The 22,554-nt window shown below is 39.2% G+C and overlaps 1 protein-coding gene across 3 annotated transcripts in view; it reads left to right on the top strand.

Moving 5' to 3' along the window:
* The first annotated feature begins 3,487 nt into the window (after window positions 1-3,487).
* The window catches only part of stag2b (stromal antigen 2b), a 33,215-nt gene continuing 14,148 nt past the window's right edge, over window positions 3,488-22,554 (top strand). The window contains exons 1-25 of one of the 3 annotated variants that reach the window (XM_041797279.1): window positions 3,488-3,545; window positions 5,723-5,850; window positions 5,962-6,043; window positions 6,221-6,364; window positions 6,491-6,587; window positions 6,750-6,826; window positions 7,033-7,237; window positions 9,378-9,529; window positions 12,268-12,341; window positions 12,440-12,563; window positions 13,318-13,416; window positions 13,607-13,686; window positions 13,837-13,944; window positions 15,536-15,647; window positions 15,761-15,878; window positions 15,990-16,093; window positions 17,084-17,176; window positions 18,680-18,769; window positions 18,921-19,124; window positions 19,419-19,489; window positions 19,621-19,708; window positions 19,818-19,898; window positions 19,992-20,084; window positions 21,133-21,307; window positions 21,449-21,588. In XM_041797279.1, the coding sequence (XP_041653213.1) occupies window positions 5,807-5,850; window positions 5,962-6,043; window positions 6,221-6,364; window positions 6,491-6,587; window positions 6,750-6,826; window positions 7,033-7,237; window positions 9,378-9,529; window positions 12,268-12,341; window positions 12,440-12,563; window positions 13,318-13,416; window positions 13,607-13,686; window positions 13,837-13,944; window positions 15,536-15,647; window positions 15,761-15,878; window positions 15,990-16,093; window positions 17,084-17,176; window positions 18,680-18,769; window positions 18,921-19,124; window positions 19,419-19,489; window positions 19,621-19,708; window positions 19,818-19,898; window positions 19,992-20,084; window positions 21,133-21,307; window positions 21,449-21,588 (2,655 nt within the window). In that variant the 5' untranslated portion in view covers window positions 3,488-3,545; window positions 5,723-5,806. Of the gene's footprint in view, window positions 3,680-3,838; window positions 4,036-5,722; window positions 5,851-5,961; window positions 6,044-6,220; window positions 6,365-6,490; window positions 6,588-6,749; window positions 6,827-7,032; window positions 7,238-9,377; window positions 9,530-12,267; window positions 12,342-12,439; window positions 12,564-13,317; window positions 13,417-13,606; window positions 13,687-13,836; window positions 13,945-15,535; window positions 15,648-15,760; window positions 15,879-15,989; window positions 16,094-17,083; window positions 17,177-18,679; window positions 18,770-18,920; window positions 19,125-19,418; window positions 19,490-19,620; window positions 19,709-19,817; window positions 19,899-19,991; window positions 20,085-21,132; window positions 21,308-21,448; window positions 21,589-22,554 lie in introns of those variants that run through there. The other 2 variants (XM_041797277.1, XM_041797278.1) reach the window with 2 other exon arrangements.

Here is a 22,554-nt window from a genome sequence, read left to right as displayed (position 1 = left end):
CAAAAATTACTGTGGTGTATCATCAATGGTAAATACAGAACTGGTGTTTTCATAGTTATGAAATGCTAATATATATATACAGTGCTTAACAAATTTATTAGACCACCACCCAAAGTAAGGTTTATACCACAGCTGCCCTGAATTAACAGCATTGGTAATTACCAAAATCATTTTTTATGTTTCTGCAATGGTTAATACACCAATATGTTGAAGCTCTTAACCCAAATGATATTTTTAATGCTAAAATATAACTATTATTGTTATCCATGAATTTTCAAATGTACTGATTTACAAAAAAATTGAAAATAGTAAAGCACATTGTTATTTCTTGATTAATATGTCAAATGATAGTTATTTACTTGCATTCCTGAACAGAAAAATGAGTTTTAGTGGTTGAATGTTATACTCGATTAATTTCTGAGTTCTCAGAGAAGCCCAGTGAGCCGGCTCAAATTTGGCTATAAAAAGGTGAATTCAGTTTGAAATCCCTCATTCCTGTTCAAAACGGTAAAATGCAGAGAGCTCACTGAAAATGAAAGAGTCTGCATTGAAGCACTTCATGATGCTGGATGGTCTCTGAGACAAATAGAGAAAGACAGAAAGTGTTGTCACAGTGTGGTCAAGTATGCTTTGGAGTCAACTGCAGAGACTGGTACTTACAAAATGCGCCAAGGAAGAGGCAGGAAACGAAAGTTAACTGAAGCAGATATCAGACACCTCAAGATTTGAAGAACTAGAGACGGAAGGAAGACCACTGCTGATCTTCAGGCAGAGATGAATGCTTCTAGATCAGAGTCTGAGAAAGTCTCCAGAATGGCATTAAGCAGATGACTGATGAAACAAGGCTTAAAGGGAAGAATAGCTGCTAAGAAGCCATTATTGAGGCCTGCAAACATCCAGAAATGCCTCAGATTTGCCAGAGAGCACAAACACTGGACTGTTGATGACTGGAAGAAGGTACTCTGGACGGACGAGTCCAAGTTTGAACTCTTCGGTCAGCATCGTCGTGTTTATGTCCGCAGAAATGCTGGAGAACGTTTTGATGCCAGATGCATTGCACCCACAGTGAAACACAGCGGAGATTCCATTATGGTATGGGGTTCCATTTGTGGATACGGCATGGGCAAATTAGTGAAAATTGATGGCATCATGAACAAGAACGTCTACCACAACATCTTAGTGCATTATGGAATCCCCTCTGGACTGAATCTGATTGGTCTCGGGTTCATATACCAAAAAGACAATGACCCCAAGCATACTTCAAAGCTGTGCAGAGACTATTTGACCAAGAAAAAGGAATCTGTAGTACTGCAACTGATGGACTGGCTAAGTCAAAGTCCGGATTTGAATCCTATTGAACAAAGTTGGGATTTAGTAGATTCAAAGATTGATCGCACAAAATTTTCATCTAAAGCAAGTCTGTGGGAACAGCTAGAAACTATTTGGAACTCCATAACAAAAGAGACTATCAGAAAGTACATAAAAACAATGCCAGCAAGAATGCAAGCAGTTATCAAGGCCAAAGGAGGCCATACAAAATATGAAGTTTTTTCGTTATTATGTGTGAAAAAGGACTATTTAGTTGTTTTTAGTTTGTTATTTGCCAAATAAATAATACAATTTTTAGTTTTAAACATTTTTTTGAAAGGTTTTCTAAAATATTTATGTTTTCTTGTTTTTATGACAGGTGGTCTAATAAACACTGTAAATATATATATATATTTATATATATGTGTGTGTGTATTTTTTTTTTTTTTTTTTATCAAACTGTTGAATTTGGTGCTTGGGAAAACCAAATCGGCAACATGACAACATAAAAAAGCAGGCCTGCTGAATTGTTCCTGTACATTGATGGGACAGAAGCAAATAAATGTTAAAATTTAAAATTCTTCAGACTTCAATTGTCCAATCCACCATACAACCACACAAGAGTCAATAGCAGAATAAGTTGTTTGGTTTTGACAGAGAAAATTTGGCAGATCTTTCATGGTCCAAACCAACGTACTTAGCTCTGTTGCTCATCCCACAAATGCATGTTCCTAATAAATGTGGCACCATTTAAAAGGAGTAATCAAACAGTACAAGATAAATTACCACGAAGCATTGTTACAATAAAAAATAATTTACCAAACACAAATGTCTACTTTTTGTGCTAAGTTTGTATTCTAAGTGAAGTATTGTACTTTGCTACATTTTGAACAGCATCATGTACAGAGTGAAAAAACACTCCAAGCTTTCTGTCAATGACAAGAAAATGGCCAGTAGTTTGGCTTTTACTTCTCATGAAGGTCAGTAGCATATACCAAGGGAACAATTCCACATTACATTCAAAACAGCTGTTGCATTTCACTTTATTATAAATGTGTTACCTATCTAATCAACCTAGTTTGAGATTTTATATCCCCTTGTTATTGCACACTTAGGAAATATATTTTATCCTGCAATCCCTTTGGGCAACATAAATAGCTACTCAGTATTTTAAGAAAACTTTAAGTGGTTTTCTTTTTACTTCAGTAAATTTGTAGACTGGTGCTTTTGATCCTACTTAAGTAAATGTTAACCAAAATAACTCTACTCTTTGTCTTGTATCCTTTCCACCTCTGCTATTGGCAAAGGGTTAATGATTAAAGGAAGCTGGGTATATCAGTTATGAGCAAAGTTAAACATTTTTTTGCTCTTGTTCATTACCAGAGCAAAAAAAGATTTATGTCAGAAATGTGTCAAAACATATACCGGTGCATCTAAAAAATAAAATACCATGAAAAAGTTCTTTTTTTTCCCCACATTATTTAAGGTGAAAAAAATTCCAGATTAATGATACAGACCTGTTGACTCTCTGGGAAATTATGCTCATTCCTGCACTCAGTAATTGGTTCGAGCTCCTTTTGCACAAACTACTGCAGGAGCCCAAGTTGCTCTGATAGCAGCCGTCAGCTCGTCTGTACTGATAAGTCTGGTGCCTCTCATCTTCCTCTTGACATTTCCCCAGAGATTCTCTACAGGTTTCATGATAGATCAGTTGGCTTGCCAGCTAAGCACAATAATACCAGGGTCAAATAAAAGGCAATCTTTCCCATAACTGTGGTTGTGTGTACTGAACCAAAGTAAGAGAATGCAGACTCATGAAACCTTTGCAAATAAGATTTTCCACAATATTCTAATAGTTTGAGGTAGTTGATTTCTAGCTTTTCATCAGCTGTAAGCCATAATGGTCAAAATTAGAACAAAAAAAGTTTTAAAATATTTCACTTTGTATAAAATGAATCTGGAATTTATGCAAGTTTGACTTTTGAAGTAAATCCCTGGAGAAAAAAAGAACTTTTACATGATATATATATTTTTAGGTGCACCTGTACTTCTATGCCAACAGACCAAGACGTAAAATCTGCACGGTCTTGTGTTGTAGTACTTCGTGTTCGCCACTAGATGTCAGCGCATAACATTCTATGTATTGCGGGTATTGTGGCCGCTAGGTGGTAGCTCTGCACCAGGATCTCCTCCTCCCAGGTCGTCGAAACAACAAACCGAACTACGGAGCAAGCGGGGTGAGAGAACGTCCGAAACCGCCTCTGACCGCGACTTTTAAACTAATTTTTCCTCAACTGTATACACATTCAGACGGAGACTGTATACGATTAGTAAAAGTTAATAATCTGTTGGGACTACATTTCACAACAAGGTAAGTTAGCCGTAAAATGGCGGAGAGCTATCTGGAAGTTAGTTGATTTGTATTTTGCTAGCCGACTCGCTAGCCTGGCTAGCGCTAGATGAGCTCAGAGCGCGGATGTCTGCCTGAACCAAGTCGCTTCGCTAGCTCGCGGTTCACGGCTACTTCGATTGTTAGCAAGCTAACTAGCTGAATTTTTGGCACAGTGGCTCAAAATAAATACTTCTTAGCCGATAAAAGCGTTTTATTGTTTCAAGGGAATAAGTTGCACTTTATAGATTTGTAAACAAAGTGTTTGTTGCTTATGCAATACGGCACTGGAACTCCCGAGGCAAGATGGAGGACGCAAGGACGTGATGTTTTTTTAGGTAACGTTAGCAGTAGCTGTTAGCATAGCTAACCAGTGGGAGTTAGTATCAACTCGTTAATTTAAACATTTGAGTCTTGCTTGTTATTTCATCTTTGGGTGAACAGTTGATACGACTATTGTACAAGTAACAGGAAGTAATTTTCCCCGTTTACGTAAAAGACTTGCGTTATTGTCTGGGTGCCAATATTAGCATGCGCTAGTACAGTACAGCTTGCGTTGTTTTGTTATTATGGTCCCAGAGCGATGGCGTTAATAAATGTGGCCACGTTCTCAAATTCTGTCGACAATTCACTGCATGAGCCTGGCGCCCCCATGTTTAGTTTGTCAGTATTTCCGCACACAACGCAGTGCATACTCACTTCATCTTATTCGGACTAGCTGACGCCGTGGAAAAGACGCCAAACACTCGGTTGCTCAGCTAGTGGTGCTAGCTTTGGCGGCAGCACCGGCGTCAATTTTGACAGGAGCCGATGGAGAGCGCAGCCGTGTCGGCGTTGAAGGAGAGAACTGAGCCGGCAGATTATACCGCAGTTAACTTCCAGGAATACGACTTATTTGGTTTCAGAATACAACACAGTTTTAAACCGCCACGTCCTTCGAAGTAGTAACAAGTTTATGAGATACTGTGGTGGATTTGGCGCCACTTTTTCAGTCTACACCCATAGATTCTCGCCTTCTCCCCGTGTACTATTGCTTCACTACCAACGGTATTATCACTACAATTGGGTTTTACACTCAATGATACCATTTGAATATAAAACGCACTAACATTTTACTGCACCATAGATGTTGATAATGCCCCATTGGTCTACCTTTGCATGTTTGGACTTTTACGTCGATCATTACATATCCATGAAATTTGTGCCATGTTGAATCCCAATTTGGGATGCTTGGTTGTGCATGCATGGGATATAAAGAAAGAAATCCTGCATCTGTATTCAGTTGCGATTCTTTTCAGACCAGCCTGCTCACTGCCTGGCGATGCATATTGTACATAAAAAAGACACTATTATGTCATAGTTGCGTGCAATGGGACTGGGAGACGACCCACTGCACCCAGAGGGGGTAAATTAGGGGTGGAGTTTAGGTTTGCCTTTTCAAGACTGAATTATTTTCCCAGAGTGCTTTTAGTCAGTCTATCGACGAGATTAGGACCTTGACATTTGCTTCGGAATTCTGGAGCAAGCATGAAACCTAGTTTTCATAGTTAATGTAGACCCACTTTTATGTATGTGCCACTAATTTACACATCTCAACCATGCTATAGTTATCTGTGGCCTGCAATATCTTGTTGATGTTGATAGTGCCTTTTGATTGGTTGAGATGTGTATGGGGCGGATAGTGCAGTGCCATATTTGGCCTTAGAGGAAGACACTCCAATGCTCTTGTGTGACGTTGTCCGTAAATCAGGGGGAGCGAGGAAAGAGAGGGAGCCAATGGTTAGTCAGCTGAGCCTGACAGCAGCATTTTGATCCTCCCCCTGTTACCATGTGAAACCGTTTCTTTTTTTTCTTCCCCTCTCTCTGAATGGCATCAAAGAAACATTAGCTTACTAGTGTGTGTGTGATTTCTGTCAACACATATGGAGTAGATTTTCGGTTTTCATAATTTATTGCCCTTGTGTGTTGAAATGTTGAATAATTTTGCAGGTGCAGCTGTCTAAATCACCGTGTTTTGTCTTTTAGGTCGCATGCAATCTCTCGTATATTGAAGTTTCTAAATATCTCAAGCCAGTCCTAAGTTGAAGTTGTCCAGAAGATGTTACAGAAATGATAGCAGCACCAGAAATACCATCAGAGTACGTGTATGCTCAGTAAGTGCCTATATCTATATTTCCATACATCCCTATCTTTATTTTAAGATTGACAATCATATGAGAAATACTTCCCACACAATTTATTCTAAAGTTTGCTTCTGTTTCCAGCGATACAGACACTCGATTTTCTTCAGACACAGATTTCTCCGAGGATCCTGATGGAAGGATTGCAGGCTCAGCAAAGGGAAAGGTAAAAAAAAAAAGCACAGATATGTCTGGCCTTGCTCTGGGTTGAAAGTCCTGGCTAGATTAATCCAGTTTTGTGACTGCTGCATGCACTATAGATAGTTGTTACAATTATGAGAGACTTGCTATTTCCCTTCGTGGATCCAGCATTAATTATTTTCTGTGGTTCATTCTCTTCAAGGGTGGAAAGAAGGGAAAGAAGCCAGCAGGGGAGAAAGGCAAAGGAGGGAAGGGAGTAGGCCGTATAAATGGCCACCACCAGGAGAATGGCATGGAAAACATGATGCTGTTTGAGGTTGTGAAGCTGGGAAGGAGTGCTATGCAGGTATGAAGACAAACTGCTCTCAGATCACATTTTTAAAATCTGTTTTCTTAGTCAAATTAAAAAAGACAGCGGTCTCTTTATGAGGACTATTAGTCTTTAAATATAGCTTTCTGTTTATTCCTGCAGTCTGTCGTTGATGACTGGATTGAGTCTTACAAACATGACAGAGATGTTGCGCTACTAGATCTCATCAATTTCTTTATCCAGTGCTCAGGATGTAAAGGTAAGTGTATACATGTGGAGCTGCTTGGCCCTGTAAAATGTATGAAGAAAAACAGTTGAATGTTGTGCATCCTAGACATTACCCCCCCCTTTGCTGCACACCCCTCCTGAGTTTGTCATTTCAAATGTTTTCTTAAATTGTCATCCTCTCTGTGTTTATCAGGTGTGGTCAGTGGAGAAATGTTCCGCAACATGCAAAACTCTGAGATCATCAGACGAATGACAGAGGAGTTTGATGAGGTAAACCTTTCTTCTTCAGTTACTGTTACTTTAGTTTTCATTTGTGTAAAAAGTGTAATTTCATACTAACAAGTAAACGCTCAAAAAAAGTCCTAAGCTTTTCCAAATACATGAGAATTTTGCCACCAAACCAGGACATTTTTAATAGAAAAATGACGTCATCATTGCAAGTACTGATGTTTTTTTCCCCTCTGTGGCCTCTGTAGGACAGTGGTGACTATCCTCTAACCATAGCAGGACCCCAGTGGAAGAAGTTCAAATCAAGCTTTTGTGAATTCATTGCGGTGCTCGTGCGCCAATGTCAATACAGTATCATCTATGATGAGTACATGATGGACACAGTCATCTCCCTTCTCACCGGTTTATCGGACTCCCAGGTCCGAGCCTTCAGACACACCTCAACACTGGCAGGTAAAATGAACTGTGTATAGAGTTTGACTTTATTGAGGAGAAGTTCTGGTTTGAAAATGTTAACCTAAAGGCCTACATTGCCAGGATATAGTCTGATCACATAGCCCAGTGGTTATCAACTGCCTCAGAACCCTGGGCGACATCTTTAATAAGAAATGCTGACCCAAATTTCTGATCAGCTTGAACCATTCAAATCATTGAAAAGTGCTGCAGTTTTGTCCTTAGATTGAACTAAACTTATGACTGAACAAAGAGGATGAAACAAACATGTATAGAAAGTGCATCATTAAGTTTCATTTATGCTTTCTTTAAAACTCATGTTCTCTTTAAAATCTCTTCAAGCTTATGGACGAGGACCAAACATTGCAATACCATTGCTAATCATGGGGCAGTATTGAGCAATTTAGCTGACAATTTAAGCCAAAGGGGGGAAACAAAATGTAGAATACCATTTTAAAAAATGGCAGAACTTTACTTAAAACTTTTTGAGTAACTGTTGAAGGTTGTATAAGTTGTTTGAAACTACAACCAGATAAATGTTAGCTCACCTGGGGCCCAAGACAAAAACTACAACAAAACAGCCAGGCAGGGGTATGCTAAGGTAGCATAGCAAATTAGCCTTTATAGAATCCCTGTGAGGACACGCAATTATGCATTCTGTTTTACTCTGTTTACTCTTTTTTTCTGTGATAGCCTGTAAATTTTGGTTGTTATCGAAAGCGTTTGTGAAATTAACACATTGCCATATCGAAACTTAAGTGATCCTGAGCTATTGAGATTAAAAAAAAAAAAAAGGTAGAGATTCGGGAAACCAAACGAAATTTGCTCCTTATCACGGCAAAGTGGAATTAACTGAAAAACATGTATGTCAGATAAGCCCTTTCCTACACTTTAGAGTTTTTTCTATTATGTGTGAGCTGTCTGAGGTTTACTCAGGCACACATTTGTGTTCCACTGAAAATAGCTCCATGACACTTCTCTTGGTACTGACTTCCCTGTTGAGAACTACTGACTTAACCAGTGCCACATATGCAGAAACATGCATATCATATCAATAATATCAATCATGCCTATTGTTTAAGTGTCAAAATTTTAATGATTCTGAAATCTTTAAACCACATATGACAGATTTTCAAAGACAGATGAATTGAAAAGCTTTAGAAATCTGCCAGATGATTCATGATTACAAAATATGGAGGCTTTTTACAAAAAACACAATTTTTTTTTTACAAAGGGACATTTGTTTTCATTATGATGAAAGGTACAAGACGGTCTTTGCTCACAGTTGAAAGAGTTGTGGAGCAATTTTCCCAGTCATTTGTCAAGGGACCAATGCTTTTGTTGTTTTGGTTCCAGCTCTGGTTTTTGCCACCTGGTTGGAGCCTGGAGTGTTAGAGCTGTTGTAGATTGTTCCCTGATCTTCAGCAAAGCTTCATCTAAGAATATATTAGTCAAATCTACCAGTAACAAATTTAGAATAGCATTTTCCTAATTGAAAACAATGGCATTATAAAATGCAAGACTTAGGATTTGCTTGTCTGTTTTACCACCAGAGGTGGAAAGAGTACAAGACTACTGTAGACAAATACAGTTAACTTTGGTTAGAAGTTACTTGATAAGAAGTAAAAGTACTGGTCTAGAAATCTACTCAAGTAAAGTAAAAAGTAGTTTACTTAAATTTGTGAGCACACTGAGTAACTACCTCTCAATACTGAGGAGATTGTACTGTAAAATAGGATCTTTCCTTAATGGGCAATGACATCAAGAGAATATGGATTGCTATCCAGGTTGTTTAGTACAATACTTTCCTTAAAACATACTTATATAAAAGTAAAATATCGGATTAAAGGTTAGGTGAGGTTATTAAAGGTTGAAAAATACAAAACACACACAAAAAAGTGATAAATTACTGTAATGCGAGTTAATGTAGTTAGTTACTTTTAAGCCCTGTTTTACCATAGAGTTAGTAAAAGAATTATATTTGTCTGGGGCTAATGCATTTTACACTTTCTTGACACTGCACACAAGCTGGAAGTAATGATTTAGAAACTCTATAATTTGAGTTGTAAGTCTGTTATAAATAGAAAAATTAGCTTTATGCTGTTTTTTAATAAATTGATGTTACTTGTGTTCTTGGCAGCGATGAAGCTGATGACAGCCCTGGTGAATGTAGCTCTCAACCTGAGCATCAACATGGACAACACCCAGCGGCAGTATGAGGCAGAAAGGAATAAAATGGTAGCCAAAAGGGCAAATGACAGACTGGAGCTGCTCCTGCAGAAACGCAAAGAGGTAAGATAAGTCAATGGCAGCTTGCTGTTTTTCTTAAATGCACCACTTAGATCAGCACATCTTTAGCATGAAGACATGCGTACAAATTTGATTATTAAATTCTACCTGGGTCACATAGTCAGCAGATTCTTGCCAGATGTGAATAATGAGAGAGTGTTTTTCCTGGTTTTGTAGCCAGTATTTCTTGTTCACACCTGGTTGAAGGATATCCTTTGTTTATATAATAAACACCCAGTGTAACTTACTGGTATTAGAATTGAAGCAGAGATTGTTCTCAGTTGATAAAACCTTGTATTTAAGATGTTCAGTCCACTGTTTTATTGAATACTGGGCTGTATTGTACTGTTGCGCCTTGTATGCCAGCATAAAATGTTGAGACCAGATTGCAACCAACACCAACTTCATGCAACCTTGTGTAGCTGAAAAGTCACTTGTATGAGTTGTTTTACTAGCAGCTGCTTTTCTGCACAAAGAAAGCTGGGATGCATTGTGATGTAATTCAGGCCAGTGGTTCAGCTTTTTAACAGTTTTTCTCCCCCATCAGTACATAATTGTGTATTTACTTAAAGAAAGTGGTAGTACACTGTTGAGTAATTAAACCTTGTGGGGTACTAATTTGACTGAAGACTACTCCAAGAAGTGCCCAGCAGAGTTGGACAGGGTGACTCAAAGCAAAGTCACCATGAGTTTTGGGCCTGTACTTCACTATCAGTGTTATCAGAGGCTGAGAGCTCAACTCAGGAGCAGGCTAAACAGACTGCCTCCGCCTCCTATGCCTTGTTTCCACTGATACACGTTTACTGAGGCCAGTCATCCATTAGTTCATTCATTCCTATTGGAATATCTGACATGCATGCAAAAATGTTTTTGTCTACTTGTCTGTCAGGAGTTCTGAACAGGTTTTTTTTTCTTGGTGCAGTTGCCTTTGTTGCTTGCCAGTTGAGCTTGTCTGATTGCAAGGATCTTATATGTCCAGTTTGTAACACAGCGAATCTGAGTCATGTTATTCTGTTAAAAAAGTTATGATTAAGTTTGTTGTGAAATATGGTTTGTTTTGTGTGTCTGATATTTAAAATCAGACCATTTGGACATGTTTGATACATTTTTAGACACGGAAGTTCAAAGTTTCTGAGGCATAATTAGCTAAAAACTGGTTAGCTAAAATAGGATGCAAGAGTGTAGGCACATAACTTGTTTAGCCATTTGCATGTCTTTTTCATTTAATGTTTCACAAAACATAGTGACTCCTGACAGGCCACCAAATTCACTTTCTTCTTGTCATGCAGTATTGTTCCTGTTTGGTTGGTTCTAGTGGTCTCTGAATGCATATTCCAAACTGGGGATGGAGAAAGCAGACAAAATAAGCCTCTCGCCCATGCTAGTTTCTATTAGATAATAATCATCTGCTCAGAAATGCACTTAATTTCCTTTGACACTTGGCAGCTGCCTCCTCATATTTATGATCAACAGATAGCAGTCACATGCTCAAGTCAAAACAAGGTGTTCAGTTGCTTGAGCCTTTTTTCTGTCTTTTTATCAATGGAGGCCATTTCTGCTATCATTCTTATACTGAGTCGGTTGTCATTTGGAACAATTTGTTCAATTGGTTGAACGTTTTCAGAAGTTTTTGATGTGCATGGGCGCCCAGAACATTAGAACCAGAGCAAAATGTTTTGTGCCATTCAAACACATGTACATGTGACATTCAGTTTTCCCTATAAACCTCAGTTAATGTATGAAAAGTTTTAGCTGCTGTTTTGTTCAGTTTCATCAAAAAAATTCAAGTTAATGTGTTGCTCAATTTATATGCTAATCATTTTCGGACACCCTAGCAAAAACATGGGCTCTTAAATCTGTAGCTAGTAGTGAACTAAAGACGTCACTTATTGGAAACTTACATCAGTTGTGCATGAATGTCCAACCTTTAATTTATAACACTCAGTGGGACTGTGAACCCCATGGTTTTATTCTCATAAGCACAGTATCATTATTCAATAGCCATACCCCATATACTGGTGCAGTGTATATTCCATATTTTACAGGAATTTCCTGTTGCAGTGAACAAATAATTTTCCATCTTTGGTAAAATGGAGGTGTAGCAGTGCAGTTTTATGACTGGGTGCAGACATAAATGTAAAAACCTACAAAAGATTCAAAAGTGTCCTTCACAATGTCAGCAGATCTCTTAGATTATTGACAGTGGATCTAACAAGATCATCTGGCGGTCCTACAGCAGCTTTTTTGTTTTGGCAGGAATTGAACCAAAGTTAACTAACAATGACAATTGAAATATTAAATATCCAAAATGTCAAAATCTGTGATTTTTTTTATCCTTCTTCATAGCATCCTTTCAGGTGTATCATGAAAGTCTTCTGGACTCAGCCATCCTGCTGCCAGAGCTGAACAGTCACTCTTAGAACAAACAATTATGAATCACTTCTTATTATGGCAATGAATTGGTTCAATTTTTAGATCTGCTAGGCCTCTGTAGGTGATAGACCTGTAGTGACCGAGTTAAGGCTGAGTGTTATTCAGCTAGCATTCAGTTTTTATGGTTATGTAACAGCAGGCTCCACCAGGCATCCATCTGTTAGTTCACTGTACAGTTGCACGGCAGCATAATAGCATAGTTGGTTGTCACACATGTCTTGTTATATTAACGCCTCCCAGTCAGTGCTTGCTTTAGCAGTCTCGTCAGTCATGTTTGATGTTTTTTCTTATGTTGTGCTTTCTTTCAGCTCCAAGAAAATCAGGATGAGATTGAAAACATGATGAATGCGATATTCAAAGGAGTATTTGTTCACCGATATCGGTACAGCCTCACAATTTTATTCAATTCATTATTATTACAAATCTTTGTCAGTAGTAGTTAAACCTGCTCTGTCAAATGTTTTTTTTTTTTCCCAACAGAGATTCGATAGCAGAAATCAGGGCAATCTGTATAGAAGAGATTGGAGTTTGGATGAAACTTTATAGCGATGCCTTCCTCAACGACAGCTATCTGAAGTATGTTGGATGGACGATGCATGACAAGGTGGGTCACAGAAAACTTTCTGTTGCACTAAAAATAGCTCTATTTTTCTGGACCATCTCTTATAAAGACTGCATAGAATACAAAGCATTTGCATCTCCTTTACTGCTGTTAAATATGTGGTCAGTGCCCTTGTTTATCTACAAAAAGTCACATGAGCAAAAGCTGTGTGTCCTAACAGCATGCAAGCACCACATATAACCTGCATTGCATTTTTTTCAAACATTCAATTTTCTGCCCTGTGATTTTCAGTTTTTACCTTGTAAAGAAAATGTGAAATCTAGTGCCTAGATTTTGATGGTTCCTGGGGACACATGTGAATCACGAATATGGATATTATCCATGCATTGCCGTCTCCCCTATGAAAAGTTTAGTTTTGTGAACAAAGCAACATGAAGAAAAATAGAAACAGAGTAATGAGGTAAAAATGGCCCGTAGCATCACATTGATGCTATGGGCATCAAGCTGATTGTGGCACCCTCATTCACCTGTGTTTGATGCGTCAGTGACACTCTGAAAGAAAACAAATTTTTATTTTTCAGTTCTTCTCAGCTTTTCGATGTTGGATTATTTCTCTAAATTTGAGTGACTATACACCTAAAGACCTTTTGTTTCAACAAGTTAGGAAACGTATCCTGTCTTAAGAGCATTTATTAAAAAAATCTAAACTTTGCATTGATAAATTCTTAGATGATTGCAACTCGTCATTGTATTTATGCCTGGGTAACATATCTGTTTTTCTTTTTCTCTATTCCAGCAAGGTGAAGTGCGTCTGAAGTGTCTGACAGCTCTGCAGGGTCTTTACTACAACAGAGAACTCAATGCAAGACTGGAACTCTTCACCAGTCGCTTTAAGGTCAGCACCACCTGCTGGACAGTTTCAGCACAGCACCTCCAATTTAAATGTTTCTTCTTTCCATGAAACGCATGATCTGTACTGGCATTCTAAGGACACACAAAATCAGAAGTTTTTTGACAGGATATGACACAATATTGGGATTAATGATTTTATTATTATTCTTTAATCTCTCCCTCTGTGTGTACAGGATCGTATCGTCTCCATGACCCTTGACAAAGAGTATGACGTTGCAGTACAAGCTATCAAACTGCTCACTCTAGTCCTGAAGTAAGTGACTGTTTTGCTCTCTTCTTGGTGCAGTCAGATCAAAACTGTCATTGTCCCAAGATGTAGTAAACTTTGTGTGAAATGTTATGAGTGTTGCTGACAACTTATTTAGAATAAATGTTGACTGATTGTTTTGGTTTGTCACTACAGTAGTACAGACGAAGTGCTGACCCCAGAGGACTGTGAGAGTGTTTATCACTTGGTCTACTCTGCACACAGACCTGTCGCTGTTGCAGCTGGAGAGTTCCTCTTTAAGAAGTATGTCTGAAATATACTTACACTGTATAGTAGTCATTAGTTTTTATCACAGAGCAGAGGGGAATCCAGTCAAAGAAATGATGTGGAGTTGGGATGGGGACAGAAGAGAGAACAAGGGGTTTGATGAAAGTAGAGAGCAGAAACATAAAGGGTAACTTAACATCCCCTGCATTGTGTAGTTAAACTTTTAAACTTACAGCTGTGAAGTACAAGTAGGCCTGAGGTCATCATTGTTGAATGGGATTTCTGAAAAGTGTGCTTGCACAGCACAAATATAATTTAACACACCCAAACACTCGTATCAGTAATGACAGGTGTGTCAGGATTTAAGGTTTTCAAACAGAGGTGATGTGAAATGATGGATGTATGAAGGATTATTAGTAAAATCTTGGAGCCCTTCAGCAGTCGTAGTCCATTGTCGGACACAAATTAAAAAAAACAAGTTGAAAAGATATGACTAACAAAACTGAAGTTGGCCATCGCATTAGGTGATTAGCTAACTTATGGCGGCATTATGCAGTCAAGTTTGCTGCGAGGTGACGTTCTACATAGACATGGGGTATGAGTATATACTGTTCGCTTTTTAGCCAACTTTGCTAACACTGTTTCCTCACCTTACAAACAGATGTAGGTATCATTGTTGATCTTCTTTAGACTGCATGGTCTTTCTCTACCCACCTAGCATATCTGGTGTTGCATTTACCCCTTGTACACTACCATTTTTCAGTGTTATAACAGCGTAACATTGCCAAAATGCCAACATTTGACCATTGGAATGGATCAGAATTTGTCCAACAGGTCACATCCTCTGCCCAATAACTAATCTCTTCTGTTATCAACAGTTTGGTTGGTTCATGCCCACATTAGTGCCTATGGCTGCTGTTTATCCAAATGGTCAATACTGGCTGATGTTAATGTTAAACCACTGTTTTTATGCATCCCTAGTAGAGTACAAGTTATATAGTGTTTCCCTGCAGATTTACCCAAAAACAAACATAAAAGCTTTGTCAGCTCTGCCCTCAAGATGAGAAGAAAACAACTTTTGAAATGTTTGTTGCATGAGGGTTGGTTTGATCACCTCAGATATGTTTGGGTAGTGGGGAAATCTAAACACCATTTGGCTTGGACAGCAGAGTGTCACACAGATTTGTAGCTCATGTAAAAATGTGGTCTATAAAGTATTGCCAGCTGTACTTTGGTCTCTATCTGTTTATAGAGGCAGATAAATCATCATTAGATAGGGGCTGAGGGAGCTGGCACATCATTAGCACAGACAATGGCCTGTCTTTTGCTGTCCACACAAATTGTTTCTGCCTTATGCATCAAATCCTGCTGATATGTAATTGGTCAGTACAGCTCAGACTGTAGGTGTTATCTAAATTTAAAAACTGAAATCAGAACATTTCCCCTGTTGACCATCCATACCCCTGTACACAGATTCTACTTTTAGTAAATAGGGATTATCATTGGTTTTATCATATGAGACTCCTTATGAAAAAAGCCCCTGATGTGCTCACCTCTCTCTGCATCTAATAAACAACGAGCTTGTGTTTGTAGGATACTCAACTAACACCCAACTAAATGTTCACAGACTGTTCAGCCAGCGGGAACCTGAGGAAGAAGGTGCTCCAAAGAGGAGAGGTAGACAAAGCCCCAATGCTAACCTCATTAAGACCACTGTCTTCTTCTTCCTGGAGAGTGAGGTATAATAATATTTATCTTCATTGCCACATGCAGGATACTGTTTTTCTATTTGTTGACAGCATTATAGAAGTGAGTTGAACATTTTTAATCTTTGTATAATTTCTGTACATAGCTCCATGAGCATGCAGCGTACCTTGTGGACTCCCTCTGGGAATGTGGTGCAGAGCTACTGAAGGACTGGGAGTGTATGATCAGCTTACTGCTAGATGACCCTTTGCCAGGAGAGGAAGGTGTGGGCCTAGTTTATCACCTGTGTGTGTGTGTGTGTGTGTGTGTGGTTCAGAACATGAATGGGACATAGAGTTTACATACTAACTGTATTCCTCTTTTTTTAAATGAAGCTCTTACAGACAGACAAGAGACAGCCTTGATTGAGATTATGCTGTGCACTGTACGCCAGGCTGCTGAATGCCATCCACCTGTTGGAAGAGGCACAGGGAAAAGGGTAAGAGTGTCTAACATGCTTGTGTGACTGTGATTTTCTCTTTTTAAATTGATATGATTGTCTTTATAGTTGGTTTAGCATGTCTTAAACTTTCTGAGTGTGCCCCTCAAATATGAATTTATTGCATCATCACAAATGTGATTAAAGGGATACTTCAATATTTTGGCAAATTCGCCCATTGCCACAATTCCTGTAGTCTTAGCAATAGGTTTGTTTCCTTTAGTTGTTGGTGCAAGCTGTTTCTAGATCTGGGGGGACTGTTAAACCAGCTGCACAGCTAACGCTATGTTAGCAGACGGAATTTTTGCTTTCCCTCATCAAACTCATCAAATACACAATCCAACAACTCCAAAACGCTCTCATGGACAAGCTGTGACCTGCACATTCACCACACTACGAAATAATCATGGAACATTACGAGACGGAGATGTTTTAAAGCTCAATGCAAAGCCGGAACTACACTCCAGACATGGCTGCTGCACTGTGTCACTCCGCCCAGTGGTTCACGTGAGAAATAGTTCAGAGTATTTGCTTCGTGTGTCGTAATGTTACATAATTATATGTTAATATTCCATAGCGTGGTGAATGTGCAGGTCACAGCTTGTCCATGAGAGTGTTTTGGAGTTGTTGGATTGTGTATTTGATGAGTTTGATGAGGAAAAGCAAAAATTATGTTTGCTAACATAGCTTTAGCTGTGCAGCTGGTTTAACGGTCCCCCCAGATCTAGAAACAGCTTGCACCGACAACTAAAGGAAACGAACCTATTACTAAGACTACAGGAATTGTGGCAATGGGCGAATTTGCCAAAATATTGAAGTATCCCTTTAAATTTACATATGGCACCATCAAAGTGGTGGTAGAGCTTTAAATCGGCAAAAGAGAGCCTTAATGAAAATACATTTTGAAAAAAATGTTTAAGAGCATGATTTTTTTCATGCATGAATGCAGGATAGTTGTGTGATCAAATGTCTTGTTGCATCTGTGATTAGGTGATGACAGCTAAAGAGAAGAAGACACAGCTGGATGACAGAACCCGAATGACAGAGCTGTTTGCTGTGGCTTTACCCCCTCTACTGGCCAAGGTTTGTAATAGCCATTCTATTTTGCTTCTGTTTTGCTGTTTGTAGTGTGTTTCTCAATCAGAAGAAAAGTCACTCCATCTGCATTTACACTGCAAGCCTTATTGTTTACATAGGATTTTTTTGTCTGCTCATGCCACTTTTCAAAATGTGGCCTGTGTCAGACTGGCCTGAATTCGATTTGAAAAGATTATTTTACCTTTGCTGTTCAGATTGTCTGATGCTGGTCACTTTAATCCTGTTTATATGATGCATCAACTGGGATTTATGACCTTTTTGGGTATTGAGATACCATCGAGTAATCCCTTATGCTTTGTGTGGATGCAGCCCATATTTGAAACGGTTTAATATCCAATAGCTCAGACTACAAAAGGAGTTGTCTGGGATGCCCACAACGGGATTTGTTTGAGAGTGTACCACAACATGTACCAGCACTCATGAAAGACCTCATGGCTTTTTAACCATCCAGCCTCATTATGGGTAATGAGAATTCCAGATTTTTTGTAGGGATCCCGTTTACTTGCCTCTGCTCAGGAGTATGAGAGTATGGTCTTTCAGCTTCCAAACAGCTCTTCATTTGGTAACTTTTAATCTTTTTATAACTTTTAAATGACAACAAACAAGGAAAACAGGGAAACCACTTCTCAAATGGGAGCTGGTCCTTGTCACTCACAGAGAGAGCCGGCTCTTTGAACTAGCTTGTCTGCAGTTATTGCATCATAATTCCCCAGTGACTTCCCTTGTCCTGACTGGAATTGTCATTTCAGTGTAACCAGTGCTGATCAAGCTTAATTTGCTAAATAGCATATCACCTTGCCCTTTAGAAGCATATTTATGACACAGTAAGGAACATGAGCTGCTAAAGAGTTATTGCTAACCTCTTAATGTGGAGCTAACTTGCCCATAGTTGTTGTTATTGCCAGTGGCCTCACAGCACATAGCATGAACGGAAACCAAGTCTGGATAAGAGAGCCACAGAAATTCTGTATGGGCTGTTGTTTGCATGTGATGCAGGCAAGTCGTCACTGACGACTTATTGTCAATGCTTATTATGTACGTACGTTACTAAAGTGCAGTCGCTTGGTATCTAAATGTCCTGAACACGCTGTTGATCTGCAACAATACATTGTCTGAGCCAGTGCCTCCCCAGTGTGGACCGGGGCCCTCTGGTGGGCCTTGGAAGTACTGAAGATGGGCCAGGAGAGGTCATTTGCAACAAATAAATACCATATACGTCCCAGAATAAAATACGCAGCCAAAATATTTCACTTCCATGTCAGCTTCTTATCATTTATTTTGTGGGATGTATAGAACAGTTTTCATGGTGTATTTGATGTTTGATTAACTTGTAACAACCAGATATTCTACCATGGCACATTGACCGTAATATGTAGTAAAACATACTTTGAATCTCATATTTTGGTAGTGTGAGGGTTTTGATGGACCCCAGCAGATTTTTAGGTCTTACTTTGGGCTGCAGCATACTTACTACCCTTCTGTTTGCAGTATGCTGTGGATGCAGAGAAGGTGACAAACTTGTTGCAGCTGCCTCAGTTCTTTGACCTGGAAATTTATACCACAGGGCGTCTGGAGAAGGTAAGCCGCATCTGACTGAATCCTTAAAGTTAAAAAAAAAAAAGATTAATGTATTTGACACAGTACTTTAATAGCTTAATTAAACCTCATGATTTATATTCCTCAGTCAGTGTCTTCCTTCCTGATCTGACACTCTTTCTCTCTAATCCAGCACCTGGAATCCCTGCTGCGGCAGATCAGGGAAATTGTGGAGAAGCACACAGACACTGAAGTCCTGGAAGCCTGCTCCAAGACTTACCATGCCCTCTGCAATGAGGAGTTCACAATCTTTAACAGGGTTGACATCGCTCGCTCTCAGCTGCTGGATGAGCTGGTGGACAAGTTCAACAGGCTACTGGAGGATTTTCTACAAGAGGTAGTGAGAACAGAATTTACACAACAACAGGGCCAAATGTGCAGGATTTTACTCTAGTCCTTTTAGTGACATGAACTTAATCCTCCTACATTATTATCACTTCCCTTGCCTTTAACTGTTTTGAGTTGGTGGCCAATGCTGCTAGATTAAAATATAACACATTTTGTAGTCAGGTTTCAGTGGGAGTTCTACTCATTGTACCTTTGAAACTTTCTTCGTATCTGATTATTTAGTTTTATTATTTAGGTAAGTGATCTTTAAAATTTGACATGGTTATGCAATTTCTCTTTACAGGGTGAAGATGCAGATGAAGATGATGCCTATCAGGTGTTGTCGACTCTAAAAAGGATCACAGCATTTCACAAGTATGATATTCACTCTATGGAGTACCTGTTTCCTCAATCAAGTCATTCAGCCTGTGTACAGCATGGTCAACAGTACATGTGATTCTGTAAACGAGTCTATAAAACTAACTGAGCCTCTCAAATTTTTGCAGTGCTCATGATCTGTCAGGTTGGGACCTCTTTACCAGCAACTTCAAGCTTCTTAACACCGGCATTGAGAATGGAGACATGCCTGAGCAGGTGCATAAATGAATACTCATGAACCAAGCAAAGTTTAATGACTCAGCAAATGAATTTTTTCATAATGATGAACTTTTACTGGAATGGAACTTTTTGTTCTTGCAAACAGATAGTCATCCACTCTCTTCAGTGTACCCACTATGTGATCTTATGGCACCTGGCCAAATCGTCTGAGGGCAGCTCCAAGAAAGTGAGACCTTCTTGAACAAGCTTTATTATTCTCCTATCGAAAATGTTTGTTAAGAGCTTGATATAAAATATTTCTGCCTACTTTTTCAATTAGGATGACCTGGTGACCCTGAGGAAGCAGATGAGGGCATTCTGTATGATGTGTCAGCGCTACCTCACCAATGTCAACACAGCCGTCAAAGAGCAGGTGACCCAGACGTGATGATAATCTGTCAGAGTTTTATTAGCCCGGAAAAGTATTTTTTTAAAGCATAGCAAAAGAGAAAGAAAAGGTCCAAAAGAAAATGGCAAGGTGATGGAACTATTAACTCAAATAGGGCTCCAGTTTATGCATGTGTAAGTAACTTCAATGCATACCCTCCACTTTTTTGTGGTCATGTACAACGACATTAATTTATCTGCAAAACCTAAAAAGAAATGTCTTAATTTTTCTATGTGAGCCGCTTGTGTGAATTCAAACAGCAAAGCTTTTCTCCCAGACTTTACCCCCAATTTTTCCTGACATCCCCCGAGTAAACTGTCCACATGACAACACAGCTGGGAATATTCAAGATAATTTACCACTGACAAACCGGTAGGGGTAAATTGACCTAGTTAACTTTGCTAATTGTCTAAATACTCAGTGCTCTTTACACAAGTCATGCTTACTTATTTACTCCTGTTTACTTTGCATTCACACACTGATGGTAAAGGCTGCTATCTGGCCATGAGTATTAACTAATCCCATTCATACTCAGCTGACACATTAACAGATCAGTGGGAGCGATTCTAGGTCCACCCCAGGGACACAAGGTGACTGCATGAACATGGGATTGAACCTGCAGCTGTCTTCTTTACAGATGACTGACTCTATACCTACTGGGCCACAGTCATGATGGCTTATTTGTGACATATGCAACTTCCTCAGACTGTCTGCCCCTTTCCTGTCTGACAGGAATAACTTCCTGCTATAAGGTGCATGTCTGAAAAACCAACTCAGGAGGATTTTAGGGGCAGCTTTCTTGATATTTCCAGGAGTGCATATGTGAAAACAACTTTTGATGTAAGGGGTTTGGATCAAACTTGCTGAGTTATCCTGGGCCTCACATAAATAAAAGGCTGTTTTAAGATATCCTTAAGGTTCTCTGTGTAATCATGCCCATAATGTGGGTTATCATCAAATTGACTTAAACTCCTTTAGTTATTCACCTTGAGAGTTGACTTTTGTCCCCTCTGTTTGCTCTTTTCTCCCATAGGCTTTCACCATCCTGTGTGATCTCCTGCTCATCTTCAGTCACCAGATGGTGTCCGGAGGCAGGGAGCACCTGGAGCCCCTGGTCTATTCCCCCGAGGACTCGCTGCAGTCTGAACTGCTCTCCTTTATCCTGAACCACGTCTTCATAGATCAGGACGATGACACAAATAGCACAGGTACAAATGCAAATCTGCCAATCTAGAGGCTCATTTACTTTCTGCTAAAATCCTTCTGTCAAGGAGAGTGCATGAAGGATGGGATTTAAGAAGTTCAGATGAGTAATATGTTAAAATTCTTTCTTTTTGCCATCATCTTAGATGGGCAACAGGACGACGAGGCAGTGAAGATTGAAGCTCTGCACAAAAGGAGAAACCTCCTTGCTGCCTATTGTAAACTGATCATTTACTGCGTGGTAGAAATGAAGACCGGAGCTGACATCTTCAAACAGTACATGAGGGTGAGTGGAACTACTCTGTATAGCTATTTACTTTACATTTTAATTTAATACAGCTATCACCACCTGTTTAAACACACATGTTGTGTCTTAGTGCACGCACAAGGAAAAAGAGCAATGCCACCATTCCTCAGACTTCCAGTGGTGGGTAAATTAAAGAAGCATGAGGCTGGAGATGTGTATCCGGCAACATCATGGGTATTCCTGTAAATATACATGCCTGTATACCACGCTTGTTACTGAAAGATGCCACAAGAGGGCACACCAGAGAGCTCAGGCTGGATACAGCCACTTGATTTGAAAGATTTTATTTACAAATATGGAGACACTCAAGGAGATTACTGTTATTTCTGACATCAGATCTAACATAATACTCAAATCAGTTGTCAGATTAGCATGGACTGGTGACGTGTGGTCAGAACAGCATTTGCACTTTGTTTCTACAAGTAACACTCCCATTGTATCAGTCTCATCAGTGACTGTGGTAACTCTTGCTCGTCAGCTGACTGTGTTCCTAAATATTGCCACATAAAGTCCTCACAAATTACTGTTTGAGTAGTTCTGAATTATTTTGTTAAAAGAATCCTCAACACATACTTAAGGAGGAAAAAACTAAACAGCCATGAACACACTCCACTTAAAGTCACTGACTGTACTGGAACACCCAGTATGCACCAAACAACCATCCCCTGCGTCAAACAGATGCAGAGGAGGAATTGTAGCCATGATGCACCCCACTATGCATTGTTATTTACCAATGTCTTTACCAAAGCTAGTTAAATCAATGACAAGTTATTTTCGACAATTTCTTGACAATAAAGATCTGTAATTGTTATGATTTTCAGTGCTTTGTTTAGTAAATGGCAACACCAGAAAATTAGGTGCTTCCGGCAGCAGCTTCAAACAGCCTGCAACCACAGATTCTTTTACAAACTACAAGTACTGAGAACAGAATACAGAGATTCATAA

This window comes from Cheilinus undulatus, linkage group 10 (assembly GCF_018320785.1).
Source record: "Cheilinus undulatus linkage group 10, ASM1832078v1, whole genome shotgun sequence".
Taxonomy (NCBI): domain Eukaryota; kingdom Metazoa; phylum Chordata; class Actinopteri; order Labriformes; family Labridae; genus Cheilinus; species Cheilinus undulatus.
Note: the sequence above shows the minus strand (reverse complement) of the source record. Positions and strands in the feature narration are given on the sequence as shown.